General features: G+C 42.2%; 1 protein-coding gene across 1 annotated transcript in view; it reads left to right on the top strand.

Moving 5' to 3' along the window:
* Nucleotides 1-23463, top strand: part of OSBPL5 (oxysterol binding protein like 5) — a 204165-nt gene that overhangs the window by 163989 nt on the left and 16713 nt on the right. The window contains exons 8-16 of the mRNA XM_067540632.1: nt 2634-2805; nt 10648-10864; nt 13755-13939; nt 15427-15508; nt 16271-16369; nt 18301-18397; nt 18755-18853; nt 20572-20669; nt 23007-23096. Of these exons, the coding sequence (XP_067396733.1) occupies nt 2634-2805; nt 10648-10864; nt 13755-13939; nt 15427-15508; nt 16271-16369; nt 18301-18397; nt 18755-18853; nt 20572-20669; nt 23007-23096 (1139 nt within the window). The remainder of the gene's footprint in view (nt 1-2633; nt 2806-10647; nt 10865-13754; nt 13940-15426; nt 15509-16270; nt 16370-18300; nt 18398-18754; nt 18854-20571; nt 20670-23006; nt 23097-23463) is intronic.

Genomic DNA, 23463 nt, shown 5'->3' with positions numbered 1-23463 from the left:
CCCCAGCTTGTTCACTTTGCCAGCAAAGTCTTCAGGACTCCGTCAATCTAAAGCTGACCCTGCTGGTAACAACTGGTTACCCCCCAATTCCTGAATTTCCTAGAGGTGTCTTTCTGCAGTGTCCAGTCCCACTTACTAGACATTCGCAGAAGTTAAGTGTGCTTCCTCTAAAGAGACAGACCACACAACAGCTTGTTAACTTAGCTGAATACCCCCACTTCACTTCAATAGAACAGCACTGAGATGGTTTTGTAATAAAACAAGAAAAAGTGTATTAACAAAGAACATAGGTTTAAGTGATTTCACAAGTGATAGAGATGACAGATTACAAACAAAACATGCTTTCTAGTGACTAAAACTTATGCAGATTACAATCTTTGTTTAAGGAGGTTTCTCATCAAAAATCAGTTTGCAGAGCTTTCAACCCATTGGCTGAAGGATCCATCTTTTTCAGATTTCAAGAGCTCTGGCCTCTTGTTTCCCTCAAGTGATGGATGCCAAAATGGCTCTCTTTTTCTGCTTATGTTCCCCAAAGCCTATTGTCTCTGTTTTAGGACCCAGGAAAGCTTCCTGAGGGTATGATTAAGTGATCATCTTCCCCACTTGCTTGTCTGAGTGCTTTGTTTACCTTGTATATACATGTCCTTCTGTTGTTTCTGGCCTCACCTTGCTCAATTTACATTGGAGACACAGTGAAGCAGGCAGAACAGCTTTTCTTTATCTAGAATAGTCTGGGCTTATGCACTACTTACCAAACACATTTTAAGAACATATTAGCACACATCTATTATTCTTTGTATACCACACATACATCACCCAATAATATTAATGACCAACATGTTATCAGTTTGCATATGATACCTTGTGTGACACCTTTTAGATATAGATTATAACAGTGATTTGGAGCAATGAGTGTGTCAGGCCTGACATGAGTTATGGTATGGTGTGTCCTCTGCCTGATGTCACTGAGGGACTCCTTGGGTCACAGCCCATCAGTGAGTCTGATTCTTCCTGTTATATGTACTTTAATTTTCAAGATTACAAACACGCTCTGTGCTAAGCAGACTAGGGTAATGGCTTAACAGTAAACAAAACAAAAAAACTTGAAGACTCCAATTTCCTCAATATACAAGTGTCTTTAAAAGTCTCCATCCATATACGGAATTTTGATACTCGGATTGACTTTTGTGAGCATCTAAATGCTCACTTTCCAGGACTGTGTGTGGACCTACATGTTTAAATGAGGGATATGGTTGCTCAGTTAAGGTCCCCAGGCTTCTCATCCTGCAACTTCTTGTGTACCAGCTGACTGCTGGGCCTGTGTGAGCCTATTGGAGTCAATGAAGCTATGTGCAGGTGCAGCAGTCTATAACCACACTTAAGAAGTTGCAGGCATGGGCCTATGTTTGTAAATTAGGCCCATAATGTAAAGTATGGCGGATATAGGTTAAGATAGGAGCACTTGCTTCATTAGTACTATTGATTTTTACCAAATTCAGCTAAAGGAGTGAGGAAAGGGAAACTGGGAGGGAGGGGAAGAATGGTAGAGAGAAAGAAGGCAAACAACGCAAAAAGAAAATAAACAAATAGCTCCATAAACAGAACATATGTGCTTTCATGTTTGTCTTCATCACTTTGCAATAAGCTTGCCAGGTGTCTGGTTTTTTACCAGAAGTTCCAGTCGAAAGGGGGACCTGACAGTGTCTAGTCAGTACTACTGACTGGACACCAAAAGTCTGGTTGCCTGAGTAACACTCCACAATACCTTTCTGCTGCCAGGAGGGCAGGAACTGGGAAGAGCAGCTGCTAGAGGAGCACTAAACTGCCCAGCTTCAGCAGAGACAGATGCCGGTGCCCAGAAAGAGGGTTCCTGAAGTGTGTGGTGTTTTGAGGAGCGGAGTTGGTGGCCAGGTTTTGCCGCCCAGGTCCCCTTCTCAGCCACCTTTGTATCCCGCCTCTGGGGTCCTGCCCCGGTCCCACACATCCCATCCCCAGAGCACGGCTCTCGGTCCCCTTTCCTACCCCAGCCATCACTCACTCGAAGAGCATGACTTAGCTGGCGGGGAGATGAAGATGGAGAGAGCAGCAAGTGTCTGGGGTGGGGGAAAGAGGCAGAGTTGGGGGCGGGACCTTAGTGGGAAGAGGGTGGAGCAGGGAGTGGGATAGGTCCCGGTGCTCAGTGTCGGTTTTCACAAATTAGAAAGTTGTCCACCCTACTTACAAATGTTGAGAATCTTGGCTCTCATCATGTGACTACTAATGTGATGTTAGTAACCTGATCGTGATTTTGGGGGGCTAATAACTTTTCAGTAATCACATGGAGAACTGAACAGGACTCTGGGACTTCTGTGCAGTGGCACCTCAATACCTACAAAGATGGACTGCTCCCAGCACTAGGTACAAGGATACTGAATGTCAAATGTTATCAATCTTAATACTTACTCTGCTTTTATTAGGCAAACTGTGGACACTCTGGGTTATTTAAATCTTTAAAGTATTCTACCTGATGTCTCCATTAGTGAAAATGAATTAAAACTTGACTTCCAAAGGAGAAGCTTTTGAGAATCCTTAGATGAACTTTTTTGCTGTTCTCTTTGACCTCCCATGCTTAGACAAGTCCTCTTGTTCTACAGGCCGATGTTGGTTGGATGCTCTGGAACTTGCCCTGCGTTGCTCCAGTCTCTTCCGACTCAGCACCTCCAAACAGGGGAAGGATGGAGACCTGAACTGCTCTTCTGATTCTTCACATGCTGGACTGTATAACCTGTTGCACACAGCCACCATCTCTGACCAGGAGCTCTTCCAGTAAGACTGTGCTTTCAGCTACTGTACATTGAAAGGTGTTAAATGGTTCATACACAAGACTTATTTTAACTCTTATTCTTTCAGAATATACAATAGCCACCATTGGCTTGGTGAGTGAGCTTAGTGTAACCTATCTCGAAGTCTGTCTCTATCTAGGTTCTTATGCGCCCAGATATTAGTGATGGGTGTCTTTTTGGGGGGATGGGGAATAGCTCTCTTTTGGATGCTGTCCTAAAGCTTCTGCCTACAGACGATGAAAGGCTTGGTTAGAGTTCCAGCTGTGTGAATATGCATTGGAAAGGACCCATGTTGCCTTAGTTGGCACAAACTTCTATTGAAGCTGATGGGCGAGGTATGTACCTATGTAAAGAGTATCAGCTTACCAGTAAGTCCAGCCAACAAATGGGAGTGTGCTAACTGGACACACCAACTCTAGCTTCTGGCCACCAATTGGTAGATGCAGCCATGGGTCTGATCTTTCTAGTAGAAATGTACTCTCCATGCTAATAGTAGTACTATGTTATAGTCAGCAGAGAATACATGCTGCATGGTTATGGTCTTGTAACTGCTGTTGCCACTGACTTTATGGGTTCATTGTTTCCTGCCTCTTCCCCTGATGCATCATATGATAAAATTTACATTAAAAAAGTCACTGCAACAATCTTCCTATCCATGGTCCTAATGTTACAGCATCTCATAGCTCTTCACTTTAAAGATTGTTGGAGTAAACATAGGGATTTTCTCTGCTTCTTTCAGGTGCATAGGTTGCCTTAACAATCTCTCTGATCTAGCAGATAGGACACTGGACATAAAACCAGCCTGGTTCTGCCTCTGAGTTGCTGTGTGACCTTGGGCAAGTCACTTTGTCTTCCTGTGCCTCTGTTTTGTCCTCACCTTTTGTCTTGTCTCTTTAGCAGTGGCGTACCCAGCGTGTCTGGCGCCCTGGGGCCAAGCCTACAATTGTGTCACCCCCAGACCTCACGGCGGTGCCCTCCAACTGCCCCGGGGACGGGAGGTCTGTAACCGTGGGGGGTGGGGAGCCCATAAAAGGCAGACTTGGCTCTGCCGCGCGCCACACCCTCCCACCCCCTTACCCGGCACGCGGTGCCACCTCTCCCCCTGCAGCAGCAGCCCCGCAGCCCAGCGCTGGCGTGGATGGGGCAGGACTCACCACCCCGGGGAGGGGGGCCCGGCCCTGCCTGACGCGCGTGGAGGGGAAGGTGCTGAGGGGCGCCCCTCAGAGCCTCCTGCGCCCCGTGCCCCCGTTGCAAAGAGCCGGCCCGGCCCCCCCACTTACCCGCAGCTCCAGCGCGGCACCGGCTCGGATGGGGGCAGCGAGGGAGGGGGCGCCGGGTCAGCCCTTTGTGATGGGTGGGGGGCGCAGGAGGCTGAGAGGCAGCTGCTCCCTCTTCTGCTCCTGTACCCTGCCCCCTGTGCGTCATGAAGGGCCTGCCCAGCCCCCCAGGCCGGGGGGTGAGGCTGCCCCCATCCGAGCCAGCACCGGGCTGTGGGGCTGGAGCGGCGGGTAAGTGCGCTCCGGGCCAGCCCGTCACGGAGGGCTCTCAGAGCCTCCTGCCCCCGCGGCCTCCTGTGCATGGTGAAGAGCTGGCCCGGTCCGTCCGTCCCCCCCGCAGGCTGGCGCCCGGCCCCCCTGCCTTCCCCCTCGGTACCCCGCTGCTCCTTAGACCAGTGGTTCTAAACCTGGCTGCAGCTGTGTGCTGATTGGGCCGGATTTAATTGTGTTTATATGCGTTGTCTTATGGGTCTGTCCTTTGATATTGATGTCTCAGATCTACTCTCTTCTTAGAAATAATAGTGCCTGCACTAAGAGCCTTTTAGTGGGTAGTGAACCAATGAGTGCTGTATAGTTAGCCTCTAAATGGGGATTGATTGACTGTAAAGTTCTAAGTACAAAGAAACGCTGAGGTCTATGTTGTGGTAGCTAGAGTTTGTGCCTTTCTTCAAATATGTGCATATTTAAATTCTTTGCAAGATGGGGACAAACACTTGTAAAATCAGAGACTATGTGCTTTTAGTGGAAATGCTATTGGCATTTACTGCAGTCTTGTCTGAGGATGTGTTTGTGCTGTTTGTTTGTATAACAATAGAGCTTAGGAACTTCAGTCAGAATTTGGGTCCCATTGTGCTAGGTGCTGTACAGATGAGTAAAAGAGACTGGCCCCACCTTGGATAGTTCACAGGCCATATGCCACCCCATCTGTTGAGGTGCATCATTATGTCATGCCACAATAAGTCCACTACTGTGTGTGTGGGTGTGTGTGTGTATCAGAAAGGAGAATGGGGCCTTGGGAACATGCATTCAGACCCATAGCTGCAGTGAATAGAAAATATAGGGGAAGGAAGGAAATGCTTTAAGCTCCTAACTGAAACAGATCGAGCATGTCCAACAGCTTCTCTGCTCATTTGTTGACTATTACGGGCCCTTCTTGGGCCTCCTGAATTATGAAACTCAGCAGTTCCCCCTAGGGCCAGAATTTCAAAAGAGCTCAGCCTCTAGGAGAGCCTGGCCATAGTTGTGGGTGCTGAGCACTCTTCAGAGTCTGGCCCACAGTGTTGTAGCTTGTTCTCCATTCTGGTGTATTGTGTGGCTCCACCACAGGATTAAGTCTCTCCAAGTCTCCAAAAAAATTGAGAAAACTTGGCAGCTACATAACTGGGGTGCGAATTCCCCAAAGCAGCAGAAGATGCCTAAAATGGGGGGAGGATACATGAAAAAACAAACTATCCAAATGCTGTGGAGTTTCTTGGTTTGCCACTCATAGGGACTCATTCATTTTAATTAAATACCTTCCCTTCAGGGAATCCTGCCAATTAAGTTGGCATGCTGTTATTAGGGGCCAGTTAATTACATTTAACTATATCTTCAAATTAGTCAAACTACTCTGCCAAAAAATAAAATGGAGACAGATGCGATATATTGGGGGTGGGGGGACATCTATCCTCAAATCTTCCCTTGAGCCTATGCCGTATTTTTCCATTGGCTGTTTTTGTTCCTGTCTTGGTGGGAAAGCAAGAAAGATGAGACGACAATAGCAAAATCAATATATTTAATAATCTGAAAGAGGGTAAGCTTTCCAAATGCCTTGCAGGGTCACAGCCTCTCAACACCCCTAGAAATGAATGGGAACATTTTGGTGACTAAAACCCTGCACAAATCTTCTTGGTGTTTAAGCAGGAGGCTTTAAGGAGAATAGAGACTTTTTTTTGTTTTTCTGCTTAAGCCTGTCTGTTTTATTGTTGCTTCATCCTCCCAATCCCTTCCCTCCCCCATTTCTGTGCATGGTCTGTCCTGTTGACACCTTGATTGTAAATTCTCTGGGACAGGGACTGGTTTTTTTTTAAAATTTTTTGTTGTTGTTGTTCTATATATGTACAATGTGTAGCACAATGGTGCTTTGATCCTTGTCTGGGGTTCCCAGGTGCTGTCATATTAGAAATCATGAATAATACTATACTGCTCTGATGCACATACCGTTCCTTCATACTGTACATGTGGATGGAGGGCAGTAACATAGCCCTGAAACAAAGGGCTTACTCTTGTTTGAGTAAGTGAAAGCCTCCTGCTGACTTTAAACACTGTTATTCCTGCTTAGCTTTTGGGATTTGATCCAAAATCCTATTAAAGCCAATGGGAGTCTTTCCATTGATTTCCAAGGAATCAGGCCCACAATTTGGCTTTTTGTTTTTAATATATGTAGTTACTGATTTATTTTTTTTTAATGATCCTGTTTGAAATGGCGTGGCTCTATTTCATTCTCCCCATCTGTCAGCTTTGCTATTTACTCTGCACAGCATCTATCTTCCTTTGTGCTCCCCAGAGTAGCTCTTTAGTTCTGAGCATATTGAGGTCTGTCATGTAGAAGGCTGGTTTGGTAATTACTTGACAGTGTTAATATTTGGGGAATTTCAGGTCAATTAACTCCCTCCTCTTATACTGTTCTGGAATAACTTTGAAATAACAGAAAAATATCTTTGCAGAAATATTTTTTTTTTTTTGTACTGCTTTGGTTAGGAAAGAGTCAAGGTACAAAAGAAATAAGAGATTGCCCCAGCAGAAAGTTTAAATCCTCTCACAAATGAAAGGAAGATCATAATTAACAGAAATTGCTCTTTTTACATATGCTGTTAAATGAAGCATGTGTTATTTCTCAAGCATTAACACTGGCCCATATCATGAACTTTTTCTCTCAAGCAGACACACCCCATGTAGAAGATTTTCACAAGGGAAGGGAGCATAACAACAGTATGCAAAACACTGACAAATTATGTTTGATTGTTGACCCCAAAGAAAATAAATCCAGTCTAAATTGTCAGCAACAAACAAATGATCTGCCAACCAGCAAGTATCTGCATTGTGAGATCATGGGATAATCTCTCTTGCCTGCTTTCTCTCCCACATCTTCCACTCCACCCTCCCCACCCCCTTTTTATTTTTTCTTTTATTGTCTTAAATTCACATATGTGCTGCACTCTGGACTTCAGATTAACTTGATCAGTCGTCCTGCATGGTAGTCATTGTCTGAAACAAAACACAGAGGTCAGATCCTGGCATTGAAGTTAATGGGAGCTGCATGGTTTTATAATATCAGGGCATCAGTTTTGGAATATAATAACCATTAACCCTTTGGCCCTAAACATATAATTTTATTGATGATTGCAAAAAACTATCATTTAAATATAGAAATTGGAAAAAGAGCTCCTACATGTATAAGATGCTACTGGCCAGATTTTCAAAAGAGTGCAATGTACTGAGTATTGGGCTGTTCTAGAAATCTGTCCAGAAGTGTCACCAGGAGGACTGCAGGGCGCTGAGCACATTTTGAAAATCCGACTCTTATTTGGGTGTCTAAATGGGAATTGAAAATCTGACACCAATGCTGGATTTAAAGCACTTAGACAAATTTTTAATTGGTAAAACCTAATGGTTTATTAAAAAAAAAAAAGGGGGGGGGGGGAGGCAAGGGAGTGAACAAGTGAGCTTTTAGAGTAATATAGACTCAAAATAGCAATGTGTCCAAAAAGAGTGGATGGGAAACCCCATTCTAGAGTCATTTAAAACTGTACAAATCATTCTAATATACTGAAAAGCAAAATCCTGCTTTGGCAGGGAGACAGACATAGGGACCTAATGAGTCTCTTCCATCTCCATTTTCTTTGATTCTCTGAAATACATTGGTAGTGCAGAAAATCTTTTCTGTTACTATAAGTGAGAGTCTTGTGTATTTAAATTATGCCTAGAGTTTGTGTGCCTGTTAGGATTCACAAGATGAAATCTAATAAACGTTGTTTATGCTAGTAAAATAGTATAGTTCAAGAGATCATTTCTGCTATCAGTATCACCTACTGATTAAAATTAAGACAATCATTGGCATTGCACTTTCTGGGATAATTCCCAAGGATATAAAACAAGACCCTGCATGGAGGTTTAGTAAGAGCCCATGACATTCTGGAGTGCAATCTAGACCAGTGTGTGCTTCTGTCACCCCTGCCCTGCAACGTTGGTGCTTTACAATGTCTTGCTGCAGTAGCTCCCTCCTGGGCCTGCTCACAAACAGCGTTCCCGCGTGCAAGTCACACCCTGAGTGTCTGTGTAGTTGCAGCCTGCTAGCCACACTTGGATTACACTCTGGCTTTTATTAACCATGGTTACTCCTGAAGGATGACCCCTGACACTCCCCGCTCCCAGATTTCTCCCCCAAAATGTGTTCTGTACTGGCTAGCCCTCTCCTGGACAATCCAGAGATATTAAGTCTGTTGTCCCTTTAAGAGAACAATACACAACAGCTTGCTACCTTAAACGGGGTTACCAAGACAATTTAACTTAAACACACTGGGTTAGTTTCAATTAAAGAATAAAACAAGTTTATTTAACTACAAAGACAGAAGTTTTAAGTGAGTACAAGCAACGATGCATAAAAGTTAGAAATGATTGCAAGAAAAATAAAGATAAAATGCTTCCTACGGTCTAACTTAACAAACTGTATTTGATTCAAAGTACAGTCCTTACACATCCTTCCAATGGCATTAACGACCAAACTTTTCAGGTCAGGACCCCACTGCCAAAGTCCAGTGGCTGTTTCTTTAGTCCTCTTAAGTGCAAAGAGTGATGCGGACAAGGAGAGAGTTAACATGGGGTGTTTGACCCTCACTTTTCTAGTTCAGTCCCCCTCATAAAGTCCTTTTCAATTGAGAGCAAGAAGATGTCGAGTCTGATGAGGAAAGATGCTTCATGGGGTTTTCTTTCACCTGTGTATGCTGAGATGTAGGTTTTCTTTGTCTCTTTTTTTTCTTCCACTCTTGCTGTCTGAGGACTCTTTTTACAGTTTATATACAAATTGAGGTAACCACAAACATCCCTTGGTTTAAGATCCGCTTGACCAGTTGTGCCTTCTGGGGCTACATGAGTTTGAACAAATCCCTTTAACATTATATGGGGGGATTTTATAACTTTACACACAATGTTGCTACATAAATATCACTGTTGTTATTGACCAGTGATTTATTGGATTTCAAAGGATACCTCATAAGGCACATTTTGTACAAATATTACTACAAGAGTGTGTAGGGTGTGCATGCAGGGGTGCTTTGGTCACAGAGATATGGGCCATATCACAATAAAATGGTTTAATGGAGGAATCTTGTATTGGCATTCTAAATAGCATGGAGACCTAGAGTATTACTATTAGCTGGAAGCAACAGAGATAAATCTGTTGCTACAGGTGACTTGCCATGTTGTGACCCACTGAAGGGGGAGAAAAAGTTGGGTTCATGAACAGAAAAGAAAACTCTGTGAGATGTGGTAGGATTGCCTTAATTGACTGAGTAGTAGGCTCCTTCCTTACTATATTTTAAATTAAGTAAACTTAAAGTAATAGATAAGACACACTATGAGAGACTAAGTATTAATATGGAAAATAACTGAGAACTAGGCAATAAGTTTTACTTTGAAACATAGGAACAGCCACTTTGGGTCAGACCAGTGGTACATCTAATCTAATATCTCATCTGACATTGATCAGGACTAGCTTCTTCAGAGGAAGGTGAAAGAAACCCTGCAGTTGGCAGTTCATAGGATAACCTGCCCTAGAGAACTTCCTCCTAGTCCTCCTTATTTGGAGGTTGGATTATGCCCTGAAATATGAAGGCTTATATTCTTTCCAACTCTTGTTTTTTGTATACTGTTATAACTCTGGTATTCTTGTTATCCACATAAATGTCCAATCCTTGTGCCGCTGAGTTTTTGGATTCAACAATATCTTTTGGCAATGAGTTCCACAGGTTAACTGCATTGTGGCGAGGGAAAGGATTTCCTTTTATCAGTATTAAACTTGCCATTGAATGTTCCCTTGTTCTTTTATTGTTTTAGTTTAGCATCTTCCTCTAATGAAACAAAATGGTGGTGCTGCCACCCTTTTTCTTTGCCACATGTTATGTGCTACTGGCAGGTTTTTATGCTGGCAAAAATCTCTTTTCTCTGAGCCACACTCTGCAGTTCTCTGTCTGCAGAGCCAGTTACCATTGTATATTCTGCATTCATTCTGTATGACAAGTTTTGTGTGATGCTACTATGTGTTTCATGTGGGGGTGAATACAGATATACAATGGAGCTCCATAGTGTGGAGTTGAGAGGAGAATTGTGACCTAAATGTTTTACCGCTTCCATGGTGCAGACCCAGCCACTCAGCAAGCGGTTTTCCTTCACTCTTTCTTGTTACAAACCTTATTTTGAGTCCAGAGGACTTTCTCATATTAGCTCAAATGCTTTTGATAAACTGGCTTCATAAATTGAATTGAGGCAATGTAACAAACCATGTGTTTCAGTCTTAATGAATCAGCCCTGGAAAATCACCACATGGAAAATGATGCTTTTTCGGACAAGTCTGAGAGAGACAACATAGAGGAGTCTGAGAATGAAACTCACGAGAACAGCCGGAAGACGAATGAAAGCGAGAGTGACCAGTCTGAAATCCATGGGGATATCCCCCAGGAAAGGAAAGGGACAACCTACATGGAACAGATCTATGAAGAATTCGGGGAGGTAAAAAACATTCTGATCTCTGTCTATTTCACTGAAACGTCTCTGGGTTAGAAGTCTGCATCTCTCCATTGCATTCAGCCTCCTGGAGGCAGGGCAGTCTAAAACCGCTCTGGGAGTTCAAATATTTTACAGTAATGCTATCTCAAGATTTCTGCCAAATTCTGTTGAATTATCCTTTTAGAATAATTGCGTGTTATGAACGGCAGCTCCAGCACTGCTCTTTGGCATGTTTCCAGGATAAGTGAACGTTTCAACCAGGCACTGCGTTAAGGAGCCTATGTAGGGTTGCCACAGCCCATTACACAACAGGAGGGAAATTGTCATTCCAAGCCTGTATCCTGACCCAATTAGGAGGCCTCAGTGCATGGCATGATGCAAAATATGGTTCGTTCGTTCTTGTTTATGATGCACAAAATGAACGTTTTGTATGTCCTAATGAACATCTGAGCCACTTGGTCTCCTACATGAAACTGCCATTTAGGAATCCATTTCTCACACAGTTTAGCATTAGAAGAATGCATTCATGTCCAACATCAGGGCCTTTGTTGGTTTTAAGTCATTGTGACTTCTTTGATGAAGATAATGTTAGAGCAGCTTATGAGTTGACAGCACTGAGCAAGAACCAGCTAAAGGAGGCTGGCAGCCAGAGGTGTTATTCTGCATTTACACTGGAAAAGCTGAGATCGGATTGTGGCCCGCTGTTCAAACAATTATGTTAAATTCCTGTTGATGCACCAAAGAGAAGCATTTTGCTCTTGAGACTTCTGCCCTAGGGATTTACTCCGATTTCTGCCATCACTGGGCAGAAGCCACGGTAGCTGCAGCAGTCCAAACCTGTAGCACAGATGGGATAAATGGCTTCAAACCGTGACTTGCACCAGTGCAGTTTAACCTTGATTTCATGCAAACATAAAAGCTACACAGGCGCAAATAGCAGCATTCTCTGTCTATAGTAGTAGGTTGTATCAGTGCAGCTACAGTGATGGACAGAATCATGACAAACTCCTAGCGTGGGCATGGCTTGAGACATCCCACCCATCTTTATGGTCAAGGATGTGTAACTGAAAAAAAGAATCATTGTTCAGGGGCAGCCATTCTTCTGCTTGGTCACTACTGCTGTGTCTTGCTCACTTCAAATCCTAATGTATAGCAAACGATTATCACACAAAGTAGTATGAGTCTAGACAAGGAAGAGGCAGTGAGAAATTAGCTCTGTCCATGGAAATATGTATTTAGGCCACTTCTAAAATGTGTGTGTGTCATTTGATAGACTGCCAGGAAAGTGTTAGCAGGGTAGATAATTTTGGCACTTTTTCAAGAAGTGGATTTTTGACCCAAATGACTGTAATAGCTTCTGAATAGCTTTTGGTAGGCAAAATTGGAGAGTACACCTGTCTAAAGTATGTGGTCCCACGCTTGAGTTCAAATGAGCCTATCAAAGCTATAACACAAGCCCAGTGTAATGGAATAAAATTTGTTTGTATGGAGTGGCATCTTTCATGCTCAGTGTAGCCTAATTTGGGATAAATACTGGCCGCAGATTGACTGTGCAGGCAAATTTGGCGTCAAGTATGCTGTCAGAAATAGTTCACATACTGCCTTGATCATTGGATGGAGTTTTTTATATTTCTGTTTAGAGAGAGTGCTTGATTTTCCACCTGGACTGTCACCTGCGACAGGTGAAAGGGACTTAGGTGTATTATCTCAATCAGATGGTGCTACTGATGAGTAAAGTACTCCTCACTTAAATACTGCCCTTCATTATCAGCACTGGGGGGTGATGGGTCTGAGATATTGAGGTGCAGTAGCCAACTTACAACACACATCCTCCTAAAATATATGCATGCTTTCTACCCTACAGAGGATTTTTGATACCCAACTTTTGATATTGTGGCCCAAATTTTATAGATTTAAAAAAAAAAAAAAATCAAATTTCCAGCAACGTTATGGAAGCTCAATTGAGGTATGTGCACATGCACTTCTACATAACTTTCAGCCTCTCCTTAACTAAGCTGCCATATTTGTGCTAGAAATCTGCAGCACAAAAACAGTTGCAGGAATAAATTCATGCTGGCAAAATTTGTCCCACAATATAAAAAATCACGCATCTTTACAAGGTGGAATGACAGCAAAAAAAATTCCTTTGCAAAGCTTTGCATTCTAGAGCTAAGAAGTATGAAAGCTGATTTTTTTCCCACTAAAAGCAGCAGAAGTCCTGATGGTATAAACAGACCATTGTGTTCCCTTTCTCCATTTAACTCTAGTGCCTAGGATGCTCTTGGGTACCAGCTCTGATAACTAATATCAGTGTTAAACTTCATAGTATAATTTTAATCCTGCTGCTTGAAGGAACTGGGGAGGGGGACCTGTGCATTCTGTTCAGTTATACCCCATGTAACTCCATTTAAATCACAGGAACTATGTAAGTGGAAATGAAAGCAGTACGTGGTCCCTGACTTCTGCTAGGGAAAGGTGCTGAACTGACAGTCCTGCAGGCTATACTTCTTTATTTATTCCACATGGCTGCTTCAACAAGGGTCACGGCAGTGTAAACTGGGTCACACTTGCCCCACTAGTATGCCTCAACCCTGAAGGACTGCTTCCACTCTCCATTGTCCATCCAATCACTATTCCCTCTGTTTAGATTGTCAACAAGATAGTGGGTTTTGCAATCATTTTTTCTGTCCAGGATAGGACTGAGAATACCAGCTCATTCTACACAACCCATCAAGCATCTCTGTAATCACTTTTTTTCTCACTGTTGACCTAAGGCAGGTTTGAACTGTTGATCTAGAGGATTTTGCTGTTCTTAATCCCCTTGGGCCATCCAGGCATATGCGCTTTGATTTAACAATCACCTTCTGTGCTGACTTTTTCTTCTTTCATTTAGACGGGTGAATCCTCTCAAACAGAAACAGTCTCTGAAGAAAACAAGAGCTTGATGTGGATTCTGTTGAAGCAGCTGCGGCCTGGCATGGACTTGTCCCGAGTGGTTCTTCCCACCTTCATCCTGGAACCACGCTCTTTCCTCAACAAACTTTCTGATTATTACTACCACGCTGACCTCCTTTCCCAGTAAGCAGCACTTATGGCAGGCTTAGCAGGGATGTGTTTCCCAGCTCTGTGAACATGTGTGAGAGCATTAGTCTGGTTCTGGCTGGGCCATTTATACACTTGAGAAGTCTCCTAAATAACGTATGAGTTTCTAATTTGATCTGTGAAGCAATAAATTAGGTCAAGAATCAACTCCAGTGACCTTTAAAAACAGATTGTTCCCAGTTGAAACCAGGGGTGGGGGGAAAATAGGAAACTCTAGACAAAACTTACTCTGCCCCTTTCCCTCAAGTACTGGCTGGGATGGACAGCGAGATGCTCATTACTCGTTATAAACCTATAATAATAACAGTACGACTCCACCTTCTGGTGTACTTGTGTAAAGAGATTGGTAGGACAAAGCGCTTATAGGAGAATGTTTAAGTACAGCTGCCACCACCTGAAACCAATATAATTAGTGACACTTAGAGACAAATAGGGGCTCTTCTTCTAACTCCATTGAAATTAGAGGATTTTTTTTGGAGGGCAGAGTGGAAAATGCTAAATATTTTGCCTCTTGAATGGCCATGCATGGTATGTTCTAACAAACTGAAAATATGCAATGTTCATGTATAACGTAATCACATGGATGGTTTGTACTTTATTATTCTGCTGTCTTCAGCTTTTCTTAGACTCCAAGGGCATTTTCAAGCTTATTTCTCGAGATCCAGTTACCCCATTTGTAAGACTTAGCTTACTAGCTGACTGTTTCCCCTGGCTATTATGATGGCTGGGTGAATCTGAGGAAGCTAGAAGGTTTTATTCAGATAAGCATCTGGAAGTTTGGCTGTTACTTCTAAATGTGTTTTGGCAAGAACTGGTGTAGATTTCCAGTTTTGTAGCATGTTGGAAAGACACTGAGGAAAGTTTCATCACATGTTCACTTCCTGCTCCATAAAGCAGGGAAGATTAAAGGGGTCAGGTAGGAGCTAAACTTCTGATTCTCCAAAGAAGTTAGAGATGTTGGTTGATTCTGAGCAATAGGATTGGACCAGTTACTATCTTATGACCTATCACAGTTGGAACTACACAATTTCAGAGCAAAATAAATTAAATAAAATACTAAAATAACTAAAAATAAAATAAAAATAAATAAAAAAATAAAATAAAATAAAAAAATAAAAAAAACTAAAATAAAGCCAGATAATAAACTCAGATTATTGCTTTGGGATTTTCAATGGGGCAGGTACCTGCCGGTCACTTCCAAGAAATCCTACAGTTTGTGTATTTGATTTGGGTACACCACTAAGAAACCAATATCCACTGGGAGATGTACCTTTCCCCCACACTGGAAGCAGCATAGTGTCAAGACACACAAGGCCTGGTTCATCACTGCACTACTTCAGTTTCATGCTGATGTAACACTGGAAAATCAATGGCATTATACTGTAGTCACACAGTGGTGACTCAGACATGTAAATGGTACAAAAAGCATGATGAGTAAACATCTCGTATCCCTTCTCCCACAGAGCTGCACTTGAAGACAATCCATACGGTCGAATCAAGCAAGTTTTGAGATGGTATTTGTCAGGCTTTTATAAGAAGCCAAAGGTAAGAGATTACATAAACCTTGTGGATATAATAAACATTCAAACGTATAGTTTGTATTTGTTTTCTTGCCTTTCTCTTGATAATTCATTCTCTTTTCTTGTTCTTACCATTTTTACTGATTTAAGACCGAATTTACATGGGACATGGGGGAGGGGGGGGAATAGCAGCATCAGGGTCTTGGAAATGGGCTCAGATCTCTTGCACTGGACAAAGGAAGTTAGGTCATGTGCCATGGAGAGCACTAGGTTTAATTGTTAATTGGGGGCAACACTTTATGGTGCAATATCAGGAGTCTTTTTGCTTCACTAAAAACATATTACGAGGTCTCTGTATCTGAATGTGCCTGCTTTGTGTAGTAATAACAATGAAGCTTGATTCCAGTGTAATTCTAGTCATCAGTAGACTTCAATGTCCAAGATAGCAGATCAGTCTGTGGATCAGGTGGAAGTGGTTAGAGTAGGGGGTGAGAGTCAGATGCTCTGGGATTCTGTCACAAATTCTGCCATTTGATTAGCTGTAGAATCTTGGGAAAGTCACTTGGTTTGCTCTTTTTCTGTTTTTCCCCCATTTATAAGATTGGATAATCAGTTTTCATTGGTAGTAATTTTTGATCATGGGGGCTAAATCTGCACCAAAAAGAGCACAGCTCCAAGGCATGCATTCCATGCTGTAACATTCCCATAGCTGTGTGTGCATGAGATCTGTATGTGAATACTGTATATGTCATTGTTTAAAAAAACAGAATGTCTTTTTATTTTACAGGGAATAAAAAAGCCATATAACCCCATTTTAGGAGAGACCTTTCGCTGCTGTTGGTTTCACCCACAGACAAACAGTCATACGTTTTACATAGCGGAACAGGTAAATGGCTTTGTTTGCAATCCAGACTCTAGTAAGCACTAGAACTGCTTGAACCTATGTGTGAGCAACAGTGTTTCTTACTCCTCTGAGACAGAGAGAGAGTTTTGCACAGGGATCTAGAATAGGTTATGGCCATAAACTAGTTGTCTTTATTTTTCCTCCCTCCAGATTTCCTTAACTTTCCATTTGCTTCAACATACAGGTTTTTAGAGTTTCTCAGAACTAAAATCCTTCCATGCTGCTTGTAATATGCTGAGTGGAACTGGAAAAAGAACAAGTTGTAACAGGGATCTAGCTTGTGTCACCGGAGGCTCAGGAATGTAAGCCATGGCCAGGTTGCTGCCATTCAAACAATAGGGGCTCAGCATGTAACACTAGCCTTGCAGGAGCCTCTTTTCCTACTCTGCCTGCCTGCCACATCACTCACTTATGACTAATGGAACGCTATTCAAGTTAGCATTGCTTGCATCTACATGGGGTCTGACATACATTGGACTAAATTCTACCTTGATTTACACCAATCTAGTCCCACTGACATCAGCAGTGCAAATGGGGGGCATTAGCCCCTTATTTTTCATGGAGGAAAGAAAGACGATGTGTGAGTGATTTAGCCCTTCTGCTAGGTTGAGATTTTTAAAAGCTGCCAAAGGGTTTTGAATCCCCTAACTTGCTTTAAACTCTAATTTTTTCCCTACTTAATTGAAGCATTTTCTCATAGGCAGGACACTAAATCAAAAATCAGATCTCTAACCTTTCTGCTATTGCATGCCTTTTATGGAGGTTATTTAGACAGTGGCATGACTATGCAGGGGGAAAAAATCAACATTCTTAATTGTACTGCAATGTGTAGCTGCACGCTTTCTAATTGCCCACTTCATTTTCGATGGTCTCCTGCAACGTATGTGAACCTCTTAACAATTGGTCTCAGCTTGGATGCTCTGGTTATCTTCTCCACACCTGAGGAAGAGCTCTGTGGAACTCAAAAGTTTGTCCCTTCCATCAACATAAATTGGTCCAATAAATGATATTACCTCATGTATCTTGTGTCTCAGATCCTGGGACCAACATGGCTACAATATTGCAAAGAGCATTATTTCTATGTATTTTGGAACAGGGGGGCATCAATTTTAAAAATCTAGAATTTAAAGAAGTTTCATGTGCCACATCTGTCCATGTCCCCCTGCCACATTTTGTGCTCTTACAATCATAGTTGTCTATTCTAAAAATATTTCTTCTCTCTCCTGTTGATGCGACAAAGACTTGCACAAAAAGGAAGAAACCACTAGACACACAGGGCCAGATTTTCAAAAACGCTTGACACATCGGATGCTGAGTGCTTCGCAAAATCTGGCTGTGTGTGTTTACAATGGGAGCTGCTGGGTGCTGAGCTCTCTTGCAAGTATCTTGCACTGCGCCTACTAAAAATCTGGCTCAAATACAAAAAGTAGAGAAACAAAATGGGGGGAAATATTTTTCCTTTTCGCTCTCATTTGTAGTCATCCATGGGATTATTTGGAGTGCTGTCCATTAATGGGCTAGATAATACATGAAGTACTTCATTCAGGCCCATGGACTTCGTGGGAATCTCTTTTAGAGCCCTAAAAATCTGTTGCCATTCTAGAGCCACAGTTTGGGTGTCATTGCGTTAGACGCACTAGGTATATGGGGGGATAATACAGTGGGGGGGCCTCATCCCCCTCATCTTGAGCCAAGAAAGGATGCTGATTCTTCCCCAGGGCAGATCAGAAAGTCCCAAGAATGTGCCAGTTGTGTACATTGGGTTTAAAATGTCCATGTGCAAACACTCACTATAGCAACTGTTACATCATTGAAGGCTGGATACACACCTTTCACTCTGAATGGAATACAGAGAGCGCTCTTAATGATAGAGGAAGCTGAGAGATTCACTGAGCTACCCTTTTTCCCTGTAGGTATCTCATCACCCACCCGTGTCAGCCTTTCACGTCAGTAATAGGAAGGATGGGTTCTGTATTACTGGCAGCATTCTAGCCAAGTCCAAGTTTTATGGTAAGATATCAGACCTAAACGCCCTCCAGGTTACGCGCTGGTGTCTTTTGTTTTTGTTTTTCTGATGGACTTCTTACCCAGGCCAGTATACGTTGAAAATTAAGAGCAAAGAAAATGCCCAGTTGAAGTCCATGTCAGAAATATATCCTGAAATGTCATCTGAGCAGTCATCATTTCCACTCCATTAGTTAGTGGCTGGCTTGTGCCCTGAATCAGTAGGGTTTATATCTTTCATTTAATTAGTGACCCTACATTAAACTGAAGTCTCGTTTTTAAGATTTGGAAAAAGAGTGAATTAGCTTAGACGCTTGTTTTACAAAAATTCACATATGCTAACATGTATTCCTGTATCTATAGGTAACTCGCTTTCTGCATTATTGGATGGGAAAGCCAAGCTTACGTTTCTAAACAGGGGTGAAGACTACATCATTACTATGCCATATGCGCATTGTAAAGGTAGGATATGAACTGATTACAAAAAGTATATCAGAAGCAAGCAGGCAGAATAATATTATGGGGTCCTAATGACTCTGGGTCCAGTTCTGCAATAGTTTTCCTGCTCTCTCTCTCTCTCATCCCAAATCAAGCCCGGTATTGGTGTGTTAGAGATTACACAGTACTCCTTTGTTACAGAGGTATGGCAACTCTCACTGAAGTAATCTGAAGCTGCCAACTATGTCTAAGGATCGAATTAGGTCTGTTGCGAGTTTCTATTTAACACTATCCAGAAATTAGTAATGCAGAATGTCATGTGCACTGTGGGTGAGGTAACAATAAAAAAGTGAAAAATGTCACACTTCCTGGCTTTTGAGTATTTATAATTGAAACTTTAATGTTAAAATACAAAGCTTAAAACCCTGAGAAACGTATTAATTTAAGGATTATATTATTAATTATTTATTTATTTCACCTTGAATCCATTTTTGTGTAGCTAAATGTTTGTGAAATTGGAAGTCTACAGTAAAATAGACCCCAAACCCACAGTGAGGTTACTATTCAATATTGTGTGTAAACAGTATTGAACAAAATCTACTCCGTTTGTTTATACTGCTTCAAATATGCAGTAACTTGTAACTTTATTGTAATCAATGGAACTACTGCTGATTCAACGTTGTAGTTAGATACAGAATTTGTCCTTAACTCTAAATTTGATATTTTGGACTTCATGAGTAAAGCCAATTTTTCAGTAGTTCAGACCACTTTTTCTTTTATTGGCCTGGAAACTAGTTTTCATTGAGGATTAACCACCTGGAAAACTTCAGCTTTTATAAATTACGCTGTTTTTGAGTTAAGTATGCGTGTGGTCTTAATCTTTTTATAGCACCAGCAGAAAAAGTGCATATATTCCTCACACGCACAAAGTAATGAGCATGCAAAAATATAAAAGTCACATAATCTTGAGTGTCCTCTACCAGAGGAGAATGCACAGAGTGATGTTGTTACAAGGCCTCCTTCCCTCCCACCACCATTGCCACACACAGTGCTGGGCTCAGATTCAGTTTCGGCATTAAAATAAGTGGAGCTGCTGAGTGCTAAGCACTTCTGAAATTTTGTCCCCTCTCTGCCTTGAGGATCCTACAGCTAGTATCAACATCACTTGTCAGTTGCACCATCTTGTGAGTGACTGCTATAACCTCTCAGAACCCCTCTGGAGGATTTTGAGTGTGTGTGGGGAAGCCGAACAAGAGGACTGCATGGTTTAGGTTAAGGTTACATGGCCAGTTTTTAAAAATCCCAGACCTTTGATGGTTAGTCAAAGGCATGAATTCTACAGCATTCTGGTGCCCACAATTCAAGAAGGATGTTGGCAAATTGGAGAGGGTTCAAACAAGAGCCACAAAAAAGTTTAAAGAATTAGAAAACATGCCTTATAGACTCAAGGAGCTCAATCTATTTAACTTCACAAAAGGAAGGTGACAGAGTGACCAATTTTACAGTCAAGGTTTGGATGTTTTTCTAAAAGACGCACTCTAGGAGTTATTTAGGAGAAGTTCTATGGCCTGTGTTAAGGAGGGGGTGAAACTAGATGATCCCAAGGATCCCTTCTGGCCCTGGAATCTATGAATCTATGAGAGTGTCTGAAATTAGAAACCAGCCCATTGCCTCTGCAAACATTACATCCTATCTCGTTTTATGCATGTGTGGTTTTGTTGTTTGTTTGGGGTTTTTCCTAGGAATTTTATATGGTACTATGACAATGGAGCTTGGAGGGAAAGTCACCATCGAATGTGAGAAAAGCAACTACAGGGCAGAACTGGAGTTCAAGCTAAAGGTAATAGACATAATGTCCTTGATTTTGAACCTGCCTTTGATCCTCCAGTTCTTTCTTATCAGTGCCAGACATCCATGAATCACACACAGAATTTTATAATGGGACGTCCGTAGTGAGGGAGGAAGCATAGCCTTGTGATTAAGGCACAGGGCAAGCAGCCAGGGGACATGGGTTTTATATCCAACTGTCACTGACTTGCTGTGTGACCTGGGCCAAGTTAGTTAGGGTATGTCTACACTGCAGCTAGGACTGTGCTTCCCAGCACAGTTAGGCAGCTAAAGCAGAGCTAGTGCATGTCTAACATGCTAACCGCAGCAGTGTGTGTAACAGATTGGGTTAGTTGCCTGAGCCAAGTATGTACTCAGGCAGTGAGCCCAAGCTGCTGTCTGTGCTGCCGCAGCTACGCTGCTGGTTTTAGCATGTTAGCTCAAGCAGAGCTAGTGCATGCGTGTGTCTACCCATGCTGGAAAGTACACTCCTCAGTGCAGTGTAGAAATACCCTGAGGGCCAGCTTTTCAGATCTTGGCCTCTGTTATTTGTGGGTGCAATTATTTCTGCTTGCAATTTTAGGTCACCTGTGAAGTCAATGTTTGTGGCTTGCAGGCAAAATTAGGGACACTTGTAGGCATCCTACTAGAAGTGGGTATTCAGGAAGGATTAAAAGGGAGAAGGCAGTGGCCAGTCACTTTTCAGGGACTGTGAAATCTCTTTTTAAAAAAGCATCCATTTATCTTCTGTTCCAATGAGCAATTTCTGCCTCGCTGCAAACTAAATACAAAGGAGCAGAGTTGTGATGTTAGCTGGTCCTGTTAGGTGGTGTAGATCCCTTAGGGCAGAGCTGGTGCATTGTAACAGAGATTTCCAGAAAATGTTGAATCCTTTACAAATTCTCCCTGCAGGATTTTGCAGGGAAAGACCATGTTTTGCTGTTGTCAACTTGTATTGACAAAGCTACACGTTTCACCATAGCTTCCTCAAATATCTTCAACAGTGGGGCAGCCATTGTGTTTCAAACCTAACCTTTCCATGGGCCTGATGCAAAATCCACTGAAGTTAAGGGGTGTCTTTCCATTGACTTGAGTGAACGTTGGATCTAGGGTGACCAGATGTCCCGACTTTATAGGGACAGTCCCAATATCTGGGGCTTTGTATTACATAGACACCTATTACCCCCACCCCCATCCTGATTTTCACACTTGCTGTTTGGTCACCCTAGTTGGATCAGGCCCTCTACATATGAAATTGAACGCCAAGAACCTGATATAACTTAATGTTTATGAACCTGAAATGATTCAGTGTGTAGACCCTGCCTTCGCTGGCTTAAAAATGGTCTGCCATGGCCCAAATCTGGTTTGGGGAGGTCATTGTAGCTTGCTTGTCAGATATTTACATGTACTATACTATAGCTATTTCTTATAGCCTTAGCCACATTTGCAATAGACTTGTGAGCAATTAAAGATGTGATTCATGGCCTTGCTGTTAATTTGGGTGCTTGCCAGTTCTTTGGTGGATCACGTATGTTTGTTCCTGTAATTACCAAAGAATCCTTTTTCATGGATGATGCAATAACGAATGTTTTACAGTATAAAAATAATCCTGTGCAGCGCCAACTTGCAACCAGTGTTGAAAAGCAGTATTTAGAATTGATAAAGTATCATTGGGTGGTGGAAATGGAGCAGCTGGTCACTCTGCTGCCTTCATTTCCTCTGTTAGCCAGTGGAATGCTAAAGAAATTTTCTCTTGTTCTAAGGAATCCTCCCCCACCTGACTGAAATATTCTTTTGCGTTACCCACTTCAGCCTTGTCTACACAGAGGATTTGCTCCTATTAAAGCCATTGGTGGCCAGACACTAGTATATCTGCTCTGGTTCAAAACCCTACTATAAATGGGGGAAAAGACACTATTTGTTTTGGTGCTGTTTACGCCTGCTTGAAACAGGGTTTAAGATACATTATTGCAAACTTAATTTGGAGATTACTCAGCCTGCACTAGGTATTTGTACAGGAGAAGCTATATCCATGTCTAGAAACCAATGGATGAAATTGGGGCAAATTCCTAGCATAGACAAGGCCCTACATTGTTGGATGTTAATATATTTGAAAGCCTGTCGCTCTTCCCCTTGTGTCTGCTGTAGCGACTTCAGTATCAGAAGCAGATAGGATGTGGCACAATGGTAAAGGGTATAAATAACAGAATTTATATCCTGCTTTTTCTCCCAGTGACACTGGAACTCTAGCAAGTTTCAGCTTCGTTCTTGTATGCTATTTGTCGTTTTTTTAGCTCTCCTCCAGTTTTATCTAGACAGATTGTACTTTAAATATTTTTTTCCTCAACAGCCCTTCTTTGGTGGCAGCACAAGCATTAATCAAATCTCTGGGAAGATTAAATTGGGAGAAGAAGTGTTAGCAAGCCTTGATGGACACTGGGTAACAAATCTTAATCTGTACTGCTTACGTTTTTTTTTTTTTTTTTTAAACAACTGTGTGTGGCAGCGGGGGGAGGGGGGAGGATTACAGCTTGAAAACTTTGAGCATGTTTTGTTACTTTCTTATTGTTTGAAATGGAGCCTGGTTCTGAACTAACATCTCTGCCTTACCCTCACAGCATTCATAGTTAACTGCAGAGGATGGAGTTCAATGGGAAATAAAGCAAAGGGTCCTGACTAACTGTGGTCTTTCAAGCACTAATAGGCTAGCCAGACTTCAGTGCAGGTAACTATAGTCTGAGTACCTGCACTTCTAGAAGCCCACTGAAGTCAATGGGAGTTTTTCCAATGACTTCAGTGATCTTTAG

The sequence above is a fragment of the Emydura macquarii genome, unplaced genomic scaffold (genome assembly GCF_026122565.2).
Source record: "Emydura macquarii macquarii isolate MOO-44397 ecotype Brisbane River unplaced genomic scaffold, CSIRO-AGI_Emac_v2 contig_587, whole genome shotgun sequence".
Classification (NCBI taxonomy): Eukaryota; Metazoa; Chordata; order Testudines; family Chelidae; genus Emydura; species Emydura macquarii.
The sequence above is the reverse complement of the archived record's forward strand: the minus strand, read 5'-3'. Positions and strand labels throughout refer to the sequence as shown.